Source organism: Primulina tabacum, chromosome 1, assembly GCF_025594145.1.
Source record: "Primulina tabacum isolate GXHZ01 chromosome 1, ASM2559414v2, whole genome shotgun sequence".
Taxonomy (NCBI): domain Eukaryota; kingdom Viridiplantae; phylum Streptophyta; class Magnoliopsida; order Lamiales; family Gesneriaceae; genus Primulina; species Primulina tabacum.
In genome coordinates, this window is record NC_134550.1 from 9,846,463 (window position 1) to 9,862,950 (window position 16,488).

Below are 16,488 nucleotides of genomic sequence, written 5' to 3' on the forward strand. Positions count from 1 at the left end.
ATGTCAATGTTTTCATAAACAAAGTAATATTTGGACCGATCTATTTTTAAAAAATGGTTCAACCGGTCGAACTGATTGTTGTGTTTAGAAACTTTAACGATCTTGATTTTGATGATAACAAAAATTTTTATTGTGTTTCTAACATATTTACTCGGATGTGAACTTACTAACTCGAGATGGAAACTGAAACTAGAATTTAGTCAAACTGAATATGTGACGAGTTGCAATTTTTCGCCGATATCTCACAGCTCGGTGATACAAATGACCAGCTGCCAGTATGAGTAAACAGAAAGCTCAAAGACTTCTAGTTGATCAATCCCTTGGAAAAGAAGGTGTGACGTTGGAGTTGTTAACAACTCTTTGAACATCCATAAAAAAATCGTGTCTATTTATTTATTGCATTTATTTATCATTTCTAATATTTTAAAGATGGATTGTTGAAGTATTTTATGCATTCTTCAAATACCAAAATATTTCATACAAAGTTTTTGATAAAATACTTCAACCAAAATGTTTTTACTCATTCAACTTGCATATATTTAAAATACTTTACAAAATGTTTAATCGGTTTCTACGAAAGATTATTTTGAGTGTATTTCATTTGGTTTGAAAACCATATTAGATTTAATTGGTGTTCAATATTTCAAGAATCGAGCTATTGTAAGTCAATTATTATCCCCCAATCGATCTTATTTCGGGTTCAACCGGATGGTCGGATCGGAAAATAATTATATCATATAAAATAATAATATAATAAACAATGTATTTAAATTTTAAATATTTTACATGTGCATATAAATAATAAAAATATATTTATTAAAACTTATAATATAATAAACAAACATATAATCAAATATAATTATGTCTATATTTTTTAGACAAAAAAATAAATTAAAATAATCTCTAATACTACTAAAATAAAATTGTTGACAAAGTTCAAAATCCAAATAATTGTAATTATATATAACAAAAATTAAATTTCAAATATAAGAAATAAATTGTTTAAGGAATATAAGAAAATAATCAATTCTAAAACAAAATAAAAAAGGGTGAACTGGTTGAACGGTTATTAACCGATTCACCGGTTCACGATTGATCGGACTGGTTTTTAATTGATTTTGACTTTAAACGCATTTATTAGACTTGGTTTGGACCGGATCCATGATATGTTCTCGATCAAATCGGTCGATCCGGTCTGATTTTAAAATGATGATCTATGTTATCATGTTTTATTATTAATTTTGTATCTATCGATTTTTGACAATTTTAGTATTTTTTCATTGGAAGTACTGATGCGGGACTACAAGTCTGTGTCACATCAGCGTCGTATTGGTGCCTATCAACAGAATGTCTGAAAAAATGCCTAATTTGTCAAAAACAAAAAAAAAAACTAAAGATAGCGGACTAATACTGAAATTTTGCGACGTAAAAAAACCAAAACCTTATTGATGTCCTAGAAAGGCCCTGGTCATCCTCAGACTCGGGCAGGAAGGGGTGACCAAAAGCAGGACCAGATTCCAAGTTGCTCTCGGAAAACTGAGTAGAGTCCGGTTAGAAGATAGCTAGAGTTTAGATCACTAGACCAGGGTTCATCTCGCCCGATCAGGGCCAGGGTTTAGTCACCCGACCAGGTTTCATCTCGCTCGATCAGGGTCAGGGTTCAGTCACCCGACCATAGTTCATCTCGCCCGACCAGTGCCAGGGTTCTGTCACCCGAGCAAGGTTCATCTCGCACGATCAGGGCTAGGATTCAGTCACCCGACCAGGTTTCATCTTGCCCGATCAGGGCCAGGGTTTTGTCACTCGACCAAGGTTCATCTCGCCCGACCAGGACCAGGGTTCAGTCATCCGCCAAGGCTCATCTCAATTAATCACCAACAAAGATTTTTCTAGATCAGGTTGCTTCCCACTTGGGCTGATCACAAGAAGATAGACCCATGATTATTAGTCAACATGCTTCAAAATCATTAGCATGACAATTAACGCCCATGGCAATACCAAAAAATTATGGGTCGCCATAGTAATGAAAAAGGACAGGGCATGGAAGCCATTAGAGGACATGGCATGTACATATGTCTAATCAAGAACAATGTTCATGCATTATAATCGAGGACATCTTTTCTCCTATAAATACCCAGGTTTGTTCATTCTTTTAAAAAAGGATATTGAGTTATATTCATTCAATAAATTCTCTGTCTGCTTAGTAAACCACGTACTGACTTAAGCGTTAGAGTGGCCACGACGAAAAACCTTCTGACACCCTATTGACATGTTCTTTTTGAGTATGTGCAGATTGTCTGACCCGAGCTCATCCTACCCTGTCAAGGGTACTCACAGGCCAGGCCAGGCTCATCCTACCAGGTCAGGCCACCCGAGCTCATCCTATCAGGCCAGACCAGGCTCATCCTATCAGGTCAGACCAGGCTCATCCTATCATATCATCAGGCCAGGACAGACCATCCGGGCTGATCCTATCAGGCTAGGCCTGACTCATCCCACCATGTCAGGACAGGCAGACCACTCGGGTTCACCACATCAGATCAGGCCAGACCATGCCACTTGGCTAATCTCATCATGTCAAAAATCTTCATAGAGAAATAACATTATATTTGTTCGGTAGATTGTCCACCCAACTCAATCAATCTACTCGGGCATCATCACTCACATAGACAAATATATACACGAATAAAATGCAATTTTTCCTTTTTTATAATGTTATTTATGGTTTGTTACCTAAAGTATTTCGAGATTCCATGTAAACAAGAAGAAAATAGAGCCAGCCTTAACCGAGAATAATGAATAGTGACCGGGCCAGACGAAAATTGAACGTCCGCAAAATTGAGTGTTGGCACTCGTCAAACTTTTGAATGTTGACAAATTAAACATTAAACACGAATGTCAACAAATGAATATTATCGAATTTTCTCGGGACTAACTGCATCCCCTCTTTTTAAATACAATTGATTTTACACTTTGATTGTTCAAGTCGCGCCGATCCAATTTTCTCTGATGTGCTAGACTTTAAAGTTTCGATAGTATAGGTAATTTTAATTATTAAAATCTTTACTTCGCATTCTTTAAAGTCGTACGCAAACTTGAAAAGTTTTTTTGTATTAGCCCATCACAAAACTACTGTGACGTGATTTCATGACTCAATTTTGTTAGATCGATATTCTATTTGGGTAATCAATGAAAAATATTACTTTTATGTTAAAATTATTATTATTTTTAATTATAAATATGAACATTATTGACTCATCTTATAAATAATATACGTGACGCCAGTATCACAACAAACGTATTCTTGATTCCAGTTGACAGAGAGACCAAGGAAATGTCAAATATGTGACGTTGACATGGTTCAAAAAGTCTAAGAAAAATGAATAATGGGCATGGCTTTATGTTTTGGTTGGCCATCACATCCCACTATCAACGATTCTCAATGGTATATTCGTACATGATGAGATACAAAGAAACCAAGAGTCCGAGTTTAAAGGTGGAAATTTTGAACTAAAATTTTACAATGGTACAAAAACTAATTTCTTCTTGATAGTTTTTTCTTTTAAAAAAAATCTATCCAGCTTCGTAATACAATAGATTCTGCATTTATTTGTGTTCAAGCTCAAATTAGATCAACGGCGGCCTAGCTCAATGAGCGACTCAACTCCTTTAGCCCGACTGATGCCCAATCCTACGCGCATGTAAAAACAACCCCGCCACGTTCAAGTCTAAAGAAAGAAAATATATGGGAGAAGTGAGAAAAATCAAACTGTGTATAAGAACGAGATGCAAGAAATTACAGTCCTCTCACTTAAACAAAAGTATTTTTAAAATAAACAAACTTCATATCCAAAATACACTATAAGATCCTGGTAAACTTCATGAATATGCCATAATCTCATTTTGCGTGTGTAGAATATGATGTATGCTTTCAAGAAACAAAACCAAATATGATTACCAGTGTTATTCATCTGCGCATAAGGCGAATAAAACTGGCGGAATATAAAATGCGAATGAAAAGGAGACGATATAAACTTGCTTTAAAATGAACATTTATTGTTCGTGAATCAATGGTATATCAGTACAGTAAGGTTGAATGAGGGTGTCCCTAGAATAGTTGGAAAGCAGCTGAATAACAAGTAATATGCCATTCACAAGAAATTAAGGTCACTGTCTTCATAGCACCACAAGCCATGGCAATACCGGTACATCATTTGAAAGACAAAATCATAACTTTACATAGCTGGATTGGAAACGGATTTTTGAGGTGGCGTCACAGCGAGCTTAAAATTACCTCATGGTTTTAACATAACTAGCCTCGGCTAACAGTACTCAGAAGCAGCCCAAGGATAAGAATTCTAGCTGTAAGGTTAAAATCCTCCGTCCAGTCCAGTTAATCCTGGTAGTGAAAAAAAGAAGAGAAGAAAAATGGAGGGTTAAAAAACAAAAAAAGGAAATTCAGTAGAATTGACACAAGATGATGGGGTAGCGAAGAAAGATCGAGATTGTGGAGAAGTGAAGTCCATGTGTGTCAATAAATCTCAGAAATCGAATGGCAATATTTAAAAACAATATCCAAAAATTAATTTTATAGGCAGGATTGTACAAGTAATCAACCTAGTGTAAAGTTACGGGGGTAGCAAATGGAAATTAAGGATCTTGAACATCTGTCTGTAGGTTCAAAATTTGAGAAACCACAAGCTTAGAAAGCTCATTAATGGCGGCTTGGACCTGATAATTGTCTGATTCTCTTTGTGGTGACCATCCTGATGATTGTGAGTTAAATCGGCTATATTCACTTGCAGCAATTTTTGTTTTTGTGGTTGTAGCAATGACCCTCTCCAAGTCTACCCCTGATAATGGCCTTGGCTCCTGAAAACAAGAACATCGCCAAGATGAGAGAAAATGTTTGACATGAAGCTCAAAATACCAGGGATCTCAGGCAATAGGTTAATTTTCAAGAATTCAAATGTAACGTAACATTTAATTTATAAAGTCGAGCATGCCACACCATGGGTTCTATGCAAAAGAAGAAACCGACAAGGTCCTTATTAAGTTACAAGGTCTAACTGCATGAAATATTTCATTAGAAGGGAAACCTTGAAAGGAACTCTAAAATTACATCTTCCACAGAACTTTTAAAAAAGAGCTCAGAGTAATGCTGAAGGGAAATGAGTCTGCAAGAAAGATGTACAATAAAGCAATAAAATAAATTACTGACCGAAGATGTTTTTCCACTCATCTCATCATCAAGTAGTTCTCGGATAGGAAAATAGGCTGCTTTTTTGCAGAGCTCAAGAAGATCTGAACCCGTGTATCCATCACAGAGATTGGCTACGCGGTCATAATCAATGTCATCTTCTATTTTCTCATTCTTCAATATAACCTTCAATATTGCAGCCCTTTCCCGACGATCAGGAATCCCAATTTCAAATGCTTGAGGAAGTCGTCTAAGAATTGCTTCATCGAGTTCCGATGGACGATTGGTAGCAGCAAGTACCATCACCTGGGCGTTCCCTGAATCAACAAAAACATGTAATTTCAACTAAAAGAATCATTCAAGTACTTACCAACTAAAATTAACACATCGGAGACACCGTATTTTTATGAGATTACGGAAAAACATACTATCAGTGGTGAAACCATCCCATAAAGCCATAAACTCAGTCTTCATGTTTGTAAGCGCTTCATGATCAGTAGTCTTGCGCTGGCCCAAGAAACTATCCACTTCATCAATGAAAATAATAGCTGGCTGGAGTTTGTATGCCAAGGTGAATACAGCAGCCACTGCAGATAAAAACCAAGTGTTCAAATCTAACGAGCACTAAACACAATATGCAATTTATTTGCTGAAAGTTCTGCAATTTGTATAAGACCTGAATAATCAGATAGCTTTTCTGTTATAATGTATAACGAAACACGTCTCATTTTTATAAAGAAAAACATCTTTGTAATAGATAACAATAACATCCTCTGATCCACAAAACCCATAACACAAATTCTTTCTTTCACCCATTCAAATAAAAGGGTTTAAATTTTCAAAATCCTTCAAATAGTTGTGATTAATACAGAATATATACTATACTATTCAGCATTCGTTACCATGACAAATATATTGCTGAACTGGAACATGAGAACCCATATTTCACAATTGCTTCAAAGTCACAAAGAGCAACCGAGTATTAAATTGTATTATGTTAAATACATTTGCTACTTAAAAGCACGACTTCAAGGTATTACGCACTAATCAGAATATGTCACATGATAAAATATACTGATGCATGGAATATACGCAGACGAGGCGAAGTAAGAAGAACCTTGACCGATGTTATTTCCTATGTACACACCTAGTTTCTGTGCATCACCAAACCATTTGCTCATTAGATTTGATATTCTCACATTGATAAAAGCAGCTCCAGACTCTTTTGCGATTGCTTTGGCAAGCATTGTCTTCCCAGTGCCTGGCGGCCCATACAGCAAAACACCTTTTTGTGGGCAAAGAAGCTTCCCATGAGAAAACAGCTCAGGTCTTCGTAGAGGAAGAATAACTAGTTCATATAATGATTGCTTAATGGCATCCAATCCCCCAATCGAGTCAAATTTCACATCAATATGTTCAGGGTTGACCACATCACAAGCTACAACATCCTGTATTTCATTGAAACAAAAAAGAGATAATCAATAAGCAAAGCATGTATACTTAGACATACCTAGCACGTAACTAATCTCAACAGATGAAAATCAAGGTAGTCTGAATCATCTGACCATAAATCTATTATAGGTTCAGGTTAAAATTAATCACATTTGCACAATGGAGCAGCAAAAGAGTACAGAGGATGAGAATTATTGCTCTGTTTAGCAAAGAAAATAGACACGACTATTTCAAATAAGAATAAATAATGGATTATTTTCTCCAAGATTAAAATAATGCATCATCATCATTACTACAGTAGGAAGGTAAATTCAAGCCAAGACCAGATGGGGGATTCTCATAATATTTACTAAATAACAATAATAAAATCAGCACTTCAAATACGCATGGAAATCCACACTAAAATCATCCCCAGCTCAACTTATCCATGTCAAAGACTCAAAAGTCACACCAAAAAAGTCAACCCACATTAAAGGATTCTCAATCACAATATTTTTTGCTTGTAACGTCTGTAACACTAGATGCGTTAAATTTCTTCAACAATTGTCTGTGGCTGCTACTTGCACAATACTTAACAAGGCAAAAGATTTATATAAATCACATCCATACAAAGCGATTTAGAAACTTGTGATTTGGCAAGATATTTTGTCACGTGAAAGTTCCATGTTATTTATTTAACAAGGAATTTCAGTATCTCTACTTCAAATGATAAAAATGTCGTCAAAATCACATTTATATGGAGATTTTGAAACACAATTTGGGAAGATAGGATCATGTCATGTAAAAGTTTCTACAAAAACACCTTCGGAATCCCAACTTCAAACGAGCATATCCCACAAAAATTTCTATAATTCGGGAAGGTAGGATCTTGTCATGCAAAAGTTCTATAATAATTACCTTCAGATTCCATGTCAAACAAACATATGGCAACAAAAATTTTAGAAACCTTGCGGTTGGTTTCAAAACTAAAAAGTAAAAAAGATAAGAACATAAATAGTGCCAGAGATATCAGAATGCTCAATGAAGAAACATCCGATAACACCAAAATCATAACCGTACAAGGACTTTCCTGTATAGAACAACAACACTTTCCACGAATTCAACCTCTAACCGAGATAATAACTACACTTTCACATACATGGCCAAGTTTCCGCAGCAATTACGCTTAGGACAAACCGTAATTATTACCACTAAATTATATAGTCGTCATTGTACTATAACATTCCTAAATCTAAATACATAATACGCATAGAAAAACAGGAAAAAAAAATCTCACAAAAGAGTACACCAGCAGAAAGCAATTAAGAAAGTTCCCCAAATCTCGAATCAAAAAAAAAGAAAGAAAGAGAAAAAGCCATTATAACCTCGTATTGATTTGTAGGCAGAAGAGGTCGGCCCAAACGCTTCGCGAGTTCCTTCTTCTGCTCCAGAGCTTTCTTGGAGGCTTCGTGATTGGGGTCGAGATGTTTGAGTCCCACGACCAATACCAAACAGCTAAGCGCGGCGCTCGCGGCGTATAGAATCAATTGTTGCAGCAACTTCGTCTCCGAACCACTTCCCATTTCTCCTTTTATCGAATCCCAATTCTTGGATGATTTTGGAAAAGAGAATCTTAGGCAGATTAGAGAAGATGGGTACCTTTTGCTCTGGGCCTACGGTAGCATTCAACGGAAATCAAACCGCCGTGCGCCATAATTTTCAAGGGCAAATTTGCTTTAAAATAAAATAAAAAAGTTTGTTTATAATTTTGTTTTTTAATAATTATCTTATATTGTATTTAGGAATATCGATTTGAAATCGGTTATATAATGAAAAAAATTTATATTTTACATATTTATACATTAATTATATATAATATAAAAAATTTCAAATAACATCGTTATCGTTGAATTTGATATTATATCATAATTAATATAAAACACTACAGTAAATATCAAAGAAATGAATTTGCAAGTCTTGTTAATCTAAAACAAAGAATATATATTTGAATAAGAAAAATTACTATTTTAGTCCAGTTTTATATTTTAAGTTGTCCAGTTTTATATTTTCGTCATATAATTTGCCGGTGTTTGTTTTCATGTCATAACTTAGTGAGGTTTATTCAATGTAGAGATTTAATGACTTTCAATGATTTTTTTTTAAAATGATAGATTTATGTGGATTTAGGTAGATTTTTATTGACTCTTATAAAATCTCACAGATTTATAAACAGAATTTCACGGATTTTTGTAGACTTTTTGCAAGATTTTGGTAGATATTTACAAATTTTTTGATTAATAGTGCAAAATTTGTACTTTTATGAATATATATGTATATTTATATATAATTTCTTTTAACTAATAATTATTTAATATAAATAACATCTCCATTTTGAAATAAATTTACTTAAAATAGTTCGTCCAGATAAAATAACATTTTTTATGACTTAGAAATAACATGATACACCAGTGTTAGCGGAAATTAACGAGATCCATCCGTAATAAAATATATGAAATTTCATTTCTCAAAATATATATAAACTAAATAATTAAATACATACATTTTTTATGTGCATGTGTGTGTTTAATTGTAGACGTGGATGAACAGATGGGGGGTTGAACCAAGACTGAAAGTAGAAAATTCATCTTCTCCGAACAAGAAATTAAAAACAACATTGACTGTTCGATGTCCAACAAAATGGTTTTGTCTTAAATTGTTCCATAATTTATTATACAAACTAAATTTAACGAATAAAATTAAATTAATCCAACTTATAAGATGTTCGAAAATTGAATTTAAATTATAATTAATTTGCACAACAGCTGAATTTAATAAACGCATGCAAAAAGAATTTTATGTCCCACTTGAAAGATTAACAAACTGAATCAGATTTATATACGCTTTAAAAAAAATAATTGATATATCAATACTATGTTGCTTAAAAGACTTGCAATTATTGGATCCCAGCATGTAAAAGTTGATATAAAATTAATAAATTGTAAAAAAAATTAATAACATCTTATGTTAATGTAAGTATCCGCAACTAATATTATGAGAAGCTTAACCCTGTTTCTTATAGAAAAATTTGTGCAGAACTGTGCAGAAATATATGCTACATGCGAAAATAAAATATTAAAAAGTAGGCACCGTCAATCGACTCCTTGTCTTTTCTCTCTGTTGATCTTTTTGTTCAATTTTGCATCCAAGATTTTCTTCGTGAGTTCAACTTCAGCTTGCTGGAGATCCACCCGTTCCGCCGTCTTCTCCATCATGATTCTGGCGACTTCATCTCTCTCCTTCTCCTTCTTCGTATCGACATCTTCGTTCAAGATCTCTTTAACACCAGATCTTATAGAAAACGTCGACTCCACCACTATCATTGTACCGACGGTGATGTAATAGTACTTCATCTTTTCATTCCACCGTGACTACGATTTGCGACTAATCCATAGCAGCTTCAGAGTCTGAAATAAACCCATTTGATTTAGTGGGGTGTATTCAATGTAGGGATTTAATGACTTTCAAAGATTTTTTTAAATGGTAGATTTATGTAGATTTGATATATTTTTATTGACTCTTATAGAATCTCACACATTTATAAACAGAATTTCATGGATCTTTGTAGTTTTTGCAAGATTTTGATAGATATTTACAAATTTTTTGATTAATAATGCAAATTTTGTACTTTTATGAATATATATATATATATATATATATAATTTCTTTTAACTAATAATTATTTAATATAAATAAAATCTCTATTTTAAAATAAATTTACTTATTTAAAAAGTAAATTAGTTTAATATATGGAAAAAATCACAATTCTATTTAACAAAATCAATATTTTAATCCTCGTGTCTATTCAACATGCATAAATAATTAAAAAATACTTGAATCTGAACCCGAAAAAAATTGGGGATCCCATCCCCATTTCGGTTTTTCCCCACGAGACCCCAAATCCGTGGGAAAAATTGTCATCCTTAACCCCTTCTATGTCCAAATATATTTGTTTAAAGCAGAGAACTACATTTCCATCAATTTTATTAAATGGAGATTCATATCCTTAAATTAATAATTGAAATATCACTATTCTATCTCAGAAAATGGAAAAAAATATCACAACTCTAAATTAATCTTCAGTATCATATATCATCAAAATCATCATCCCCTCATTTTTTTAGAATTATATTTGCTAAGATTCGAAGCTATTAATAGAAAATTTGAATTTATTTTCATTATATATTTATATTTTAATATTTTTCTTATTATCGTTTGAAAAGTAAATCATATACACTACTGATAAAATTCTATATATATTGAACATTAAAAAGTTACTAAATTTGAATAAAATATAATTACTTAAGTATAATATTATTTTTCAATTCAATTGACTATTATTATAAGGTTATGAATAAATTAGATTCATATCGTGCCTAACTTCTTCAACTTTTTCTTTTTTTTGTTAATTAAAAATAATAAAATTTAACATTACAAAATAGTGAGATATGAGATAATATATAATAATGAGATAGTAGTAACAATGGATGTTCTCGTCCTGTTTTCTATGATATTTTTAGAGTTGGATTTTTTAGCTTGTGCTCGCTAGGGAATTTTTTTTTATTTTGTTATTGTTTTCTTAGGTTATAATTTATACTTGTAGAGATAATCTAGAGGATATTCTGCAAAATATATTAGGATGGAGTTTTGTTTCATAGCTTGTTTATAGTTTCTTTTGTGAACTTTTCTGAAATTGAAAGTTCCCACCATATGAATGCACAAAATTGTGTTCTTGTTTTATATCTAGGGTCTGCGTCTGCTGATACTTTACCTTTCCCTCTTAGATTTTTTGTTTGTCTTTCTTTATCCGAAACCATTAAATTCATCGAATATGGTTTAATTGACAATGACACATATGCCGAAAATTAAGTTCATTTTATTCAAGTAAAAATTCATTCGAAAAAAAAAGAAAAAAAAAGATCACGATGCTTATAAAATAAGATGAAAAAAATTTGTTGTTACAACCTTAATATATTTAAAAACGTCCGTATTTTAGAAGATGTGACATTTCTGAGTTGGGATTTTTCTTGTAAATTTATAATTTATCTCGAATACGATATTTTCCAAACTCGAGAATTTAAAGTGTGAATAAATTATAAGTGACGGTAGAAATTTTTGCAATATTATTTGTTAGATTTTGGGAAAAGTTAACCTCACGAGAATTAATTTATAGATAAATAAATTATCTGTCCAATAGAATTGATTAAATAAATCAAACCTTACCAACTAATTACTCCGTATTTTATTTTACATTTTACCTTTGCTAAACATTTTTAGCATTTTTTTTTGTATAGAAACAATAAAACCCCGATGCTTTGTTTGTTTCGGTAAATGCATGCCCTATTTTACATTTTATGATTATGTTTATTATTAGTATAATGAGTAGGTTTCTTGTTAAACGGTCTCACGAATATTTATCTGTGAGACGGGTCAATCTTATCGATATTCATAATAAAAAGTAATACTCTTAACATAAAAAATAAAATTTTTTTCACGGATGATCCAAATAAGAGATATGTCTCACAAAATACGACCCGTGAGACCTTCTCATATAAGTTTTTGATTATTATCATACAAAACCAAATCTTTTAGATTTTTTTTAAAGAAAAATATGTTTTCTAAGAGATTGAATTTGTGTTGAATTATTTCTATGAAAAAATAATTTTTCTAAAACAAAAATAAAATTACTTCTGTATTTTTCAAGAAATGCTTAAAACGAAAATAATATATTATGAATTATTTTCAAGTCGGGTGATATTAAAGTAGCCCACGCTTTTTGTGTCGAAAAGATGATGGGGATTTGGAACTAAACAAAGTTGACTGCTGGAACAGAGGTTACGTGGGGACACAAGAATTTTCCAATCGGCTTTCATGGAGTACGTTTTAGCCACACACCGATTAAAAAATAAAGCCAACAAACAAACAAAATGATTAGAATAAACCTTTACAAATCCAAGTTTTCAGCTAATCGCATATTTTGTCCTTCCAGTAAAAAGGATATTTTTTTAGTTTAAAGTTTCGGTCCCTGGAGTTAAAGATTCAAGAAACCACGACCATCCATTTGCGTATGAAACGAGAAAGTGTGTGGTTGTTTTCAGAGTAAAAAGGCAGTCAAGAAAGGAAAGGTAATGGAAAGCGCATCTCGTAAGCACCCAAAACAAAAATGTGAAAACTTTGCTGAATTTAAAGTGGGATTGTATTTATTGCGGTTGTAGTACAAAATTTAATGCTTTATTCGGATCGTACTACCACTACCAAGAGTTAGTACATGGAACAGTCAAAGTTTTTCAGTATTTAATGGTTATTATTTTCTTGACCGTCTGATATAACAGTTTGTGGAAAAAATTCAAGTGGGTTTTTTGTTAAGTGTCGAAAAATCCGTACTTTTGTTGGGTTTTGGAGGAGAAATTCGTTTTCAGTCATCATTTGATTTCGAGGAGCAAAAAACAACTGGGGTAATATAATTAGTTCTTCAATCATACATGCGATGAAATTTACTTACGTTTGTAATGTGTTAATCCCAGTAAAAAGTGGTATTTTTTGACATTCGTACCAAGTTAATTTCGACATTTACTAAACATTTTTGTGAAAAAAGCAGACAAAAACTCGAGTACGGCTTAGAAACGGGGCGCTGAGAGGGTTTTTGGCCTACCTTTCTTTGCCTTGTTTTCGGCATATATTTTAGCTTCACTATGCCAACAAATAATGGGATAATTGTTTAATAAAAGCAGGGAAAGTGATAGAATTGCTTCAAGATGGTGAGCAGTGACCATAGAGAAATGGAGGAAATGGAGAATCGAGATTTGGAAGAAACGAGAGGCCAGGCTGAGGAAATGGATAAGATTCCTCCATGGAATAAACAGATAACAATTCGAGGAATTGTGGCTAGTTTAGTGATTGGGATTATTTACAGTATCATAGTAATGAAGCTCAATCTTACGACTGGACTAGTACCAAATCTCAATGTATCAGCCGCACTTCTTGCTTTTGTGTTTGTAAGAACATGGACAAAGATTCTTCAGAAGGCAAATTTCGTGACGACTCCGTTTACTAGACAGGAAAACACAATCATTCAGACTTGTGCTGTTGCTTGCTACAGCATTGCATTAGGAGGTTGGAAACTCCAAATCTTGAAATTAGTTTTTATTTTCTAGGATATGGGATTTCTTTATGGACAGGGTCGGATCTCAGAAATGGGTGATTTGATGCTTCAGGGGTGAAACTTGTATTCTAAAAAGAAATACATAAAATTTCAAAACTTTATAATGTTGAGCTTTGTTTTATTTGGTTATGGTCTAATCAGGTGGCTTTGGATCTTATCTTCTTGGGTTGGACAGAAAGATATTTGTGCAGGCTGGAGTTGATACTGAAGGGAATTCAATTGGGAGTTATAAAGAGCCTAGGCTTGATTGGATGATTGGATTTCTTTTTGTTGTTAGCTTTGTGGGGTTGTTTGCCTTGGTTCCTCTACGAAAGGTATGCTCGTGATTGCGTCATGTGATTTTTTGCCCTACCCGATCTCCGGTCGTTGAATTTCTTGAAACCGCCCGTAGCACAAGATGTCTTATTTTGTTGATTTTTTTGTCATCTTTGAAGTCCTTATTCATAAATTTCTTTGATCAATTGTAATAGTAATTGTCATTGGCAGGTTATGATTATAGACTATAAATTACCTTACCCTAGTGGAACTGCAACTGCTGTTCTTATAAATGGATTTCACACTACTAAAGGAGACAATGTAGCAGAGTAAGCAAGTTAAAATCTTTCCATTATGAATACAGATGGAGTCGAGATTTTGTATTTAAGAGTGGCAAGTAAAGTTTCATGGGAATTTTGTTACTTTCTCATGGGATTGAAGAGAATGCCTCTGCTCTTTCAAATTTCAGGAAACAGGTTCGCGGATTCATGAAGTTCTTCTCACTTAGTTTCATATGGAGTTTCTTTCAGTGGTTTTATTCTGGTGGGCAAAATTGTGGATTTGTCAATTTCCCCACATTCGGATTGAAATCTTGGAAACAAACGTACGTAGGGAACAATTTCTTTGCAAGTTTATGTCTCAATATACATAAATTCTTCAATCAGAGGTGATTTGAAATTTTTTTTTGGCAGATTTTACTTTGATTTCAGCATGACATATGTAGGAGCTGGAATGATTTGCTCCCACCTTGTGAACCTTTCTTTGCTTCTTGGAGCAGTGCTTTCTTGGGGTGTAATGTGGCCATTGATAAGTGAAAAGAAGGGAGAATGGATCCCTATAAACATCAAGGAAAGTAGCATGAAGAGTCTAAATGGTTATAAGGTTAGTTCACAAGAAATCTTTTATTTGATTAACGATCTATTATTTACTTGATTCCGAAAATCGGATGAATAATTTTGTTTTTACGCAGGTCTTCATTTCTATCGCTCTTATTTTAGGTGATGGTCTATACAATTTTCTCAAGACGCTCTTGTTTACAGTCAGAAGCATGCATGCTGCATTCAAGAAGAAGAATGTTGTCATACCAGGCAAGCTGCTAAGATTATGGTTTATTCTAAAATCTCAGGAGAGAGACTGAAGTTGTAAGAATGTTATAATTTTATTGCATTGAAATAAAATATGTTTCTTACATCAGTTTCAGACAAGGACGAACCATTGGACGCTTTACAAAGAAATGAAGTATTCACAAGAGAGAGCATTCCTATATGGGTAGCATGTGTCGGTTACATGCTCTTCTCTATAATTTCTGTAATTATGGTCCCAATCATGTTTCCTCAGCTCAAGTGGTACTATGTTGTTGTGGCCTATATTCTTGCACCAGCTCTGAGCTTCTGCAATGCTTATGGTGCTGGTTTAACTGACATGAATATGGCATATAATTATGGGAAAGTGGCTCTCTTCGTTCTTGCAGCCTTAGCCGGGCAAGACAATGGGGTAGTCGCAGGACTCATCGGATGCGGCCTAATTAAATCCATTGTTTCCATATCCTCGGACTTGATGCATGATTTGAAAACAGGGCATCTCACCTTAACATCCCCTCGATCCATGATTCTTAGTCAAGGTATTGGGACGGCCATTGGATGTGTGGTGGCTCCTCTCACATTCTTCCTCTTTTACACGGCCTTTGACGTGGGGAATCCCGATGGCGAATATAAAGCTCCTTATGCACTTGTATACCGAAACATGGCAATTCTCGGAGTGGAGGGCTTCTCTGCTCTGCCTCAACACTGCTTGCAACTCTGTTATGGTTTTTTTGCGTTTGCTGTGTTGACTAATCTTTTGAGAGATGTCATACCCGATAAGTTCGGAAAATGGATTCCTCTACCGATGGCCATGGCGGTGCCATTTCTTGTGGGGGCTTATTTTGCAATTGATATGTGTGTGGGGAGTTTGATTGTATGTGTGTGGCGTAAGGTCAACAGTAAGAAGGCTGGTTTGATGGTGCCAGCAGTGGCTTCAGGTTTGATCTGCGGCGATGGATTGTGGATTCTTCCGTCGTCGATACTTGCTTTAGCTAAGGTTCATCCTCCAATTTGTATGAACTTCTTGCCTGGAAAGAGCTCATGAGAAATCAGCAAAATTGAGAAGTGCCTAAAGTAATAATTGAGATGGGAATACTGAACAATTTTGGCAATCATAGAGATTAAAATGAGAGCAAATACGAGAATAATTTTAGGTAGTTGAAAAAAACTAGTGCTACTTTGACTTGTAGCTAGTGGTACGGAAGGTTACCTAAACATGAAGTGTATGCATAGTTACACATGTTTCGTCTATGTGAAATAATATTCATTCTTATAAATATTTATTTTATTACTATTACCAT

General features: G+C 33.7%; 2 protein-coding genes across 8 annotated transcripts; one reads left to right on the top strand and one right to left on the bottom strand.

The window, feature by feature from the left end:
• Nucleotides 1–4,016: 4,016 nt before the first annotated feature.
• Nucleotides 4,017–8,368, bottom strand: LOC142540419 (uncharacterized). Of its 2 annotated transcripts, none has more exons than XM_075646548.1 (6): nucleotides 8,017–8,368; nucleotides 6,348–6,648; nucleotides 5,629–5,787; nucleotides 5,222–5,517; nucleotides 4,618–4,872; nucleotides 4,017–4,399 (listed from the first exon to the last, which is right to left on the bottom strand). In XM_075646548.1, the coding sequence occupies exons 1-5, from the start codon at nucleotides 8,212–8,214 to the stop codon at nucleotides 4,651–4,653; spliced, it is 1,176 nt and encodes a 391-aa protein (XP_075502663.1). In that variant the 5' UTR covers nucleotides 8,215–8,368; the 3' UTR covers nucleotides 4,017–4,399; nucleotides 4,618–4,650. The 2 variants fall into 2 exon arrangements, with proteins under 2 accessions (XP_075502663.1, XP_075502672.1); XM_075646557.1 differs by having other exon boundaries at nucleotides 4,732–4,872; nucleotides 8,017–8,367.
• A 4,289-nt stretch (nucleotides 8,369–12,657) lies between these two features.
• On the top strand, nucleotides 12,658–16,481 carry LOC142540431 (metal-nicotianamine transporter YSL2-like). Of its 6 annotated transcripts, none has more exons than XM_075646606.1 (8): nucleotides 12,658–12,813; nucleotides 13,420–13,801; nucleotides 13,992–14,164; nucleotides 14,337–14,434; nucleotides 14,575–14,709; nucleotides 14,798–14,987; nucleotides 15,076–15,193; nucleotides 15,301–16,481. In XM_075646606.1, the coding sequence occupies exons 2-8, from the start codon at nucleotides 13,444–13,446 to the stop codon at nucleotides 16,230–16,232; spliced, it is 2,004 nt and encodes a 667-aa protein (XP_075502721.1). In that variant the 5' UTR covers nucleotides 12,658–12,813; nucleotides 13,420–13,443; the 3' UTR covers nucleotides 16,233–16,481. The 6 variants fall into 6 exon arrangements, with proteins under 6 accessions (XP_075502721.1, XP_075502701.1, XP_075502692.1 ...); XM_075646586.1 differs by lacking the exon at nucleotides 12,658–12,813 and adding an exon at nucleotides 12,999–13,143; XM_075646577.1 differs by lacking the exon at nucleotides 12,658–12,813 and adding an exon at nucleotides 13,001–13,143 and having other exon boundaries at nucleotides 13,287–13,801.
• The last annotated feature ends 7 nt before the right edge of the window (nucleotides 16,482–16,488 follow it).

What these genes read in the sequence shown, in the direction of transcription:
- LOC142540431 (XM_075646606.1), top strand. Translation starts at nt 13,444, where the DNA reads ATGGTGAGCAGTGACCATAGAGAAATGGAGGAAATGGAGAATCGAGAT. An exon ending in AAAGGAGACAATGTAGCAGA is followed by an intron (nt 14,435 to 14,574) that starts GTAAGCAAGTTA and finishes TTCAAATTTCAG; the next exon opens with GAAACAGGTTCGCGGATTCA. An exon ending in AGAGTCTAAATGGTTATAAG is followed by an intron (nt 14,988 to 15,075) that starts GTTAGTTCACAA and finishes GTTTTTACGCAG; the next exon opens with GTCTTCATTTCTATCGCTCT.
- LOC142540419 (XM_075646548.1), bottom strand. Translation starts at nt 8,214, where the DNA reads ATGGGAAGTGGTTCGGAGACGAAGTTGCTGCAACAATTGATTCTATAC. An exon ending in TGGTGATGCACAGAAACTAG is followed by an intron (nt 5,788 to 6,347) that starts GTGTGTACATAG and finishes TTTTATCTGCAG; the next exon opens with TGGCTGCTGTATTCACCTTG. An exon ending in GGATGGTTTCACCACTGATA is followed by an intron (nt 5,518 to 5,628) that starts GTATGTTTTTCC and finishes TTGTTGATTCAG; the next exon opens with GGAACGCCCAGGTGATGGTA.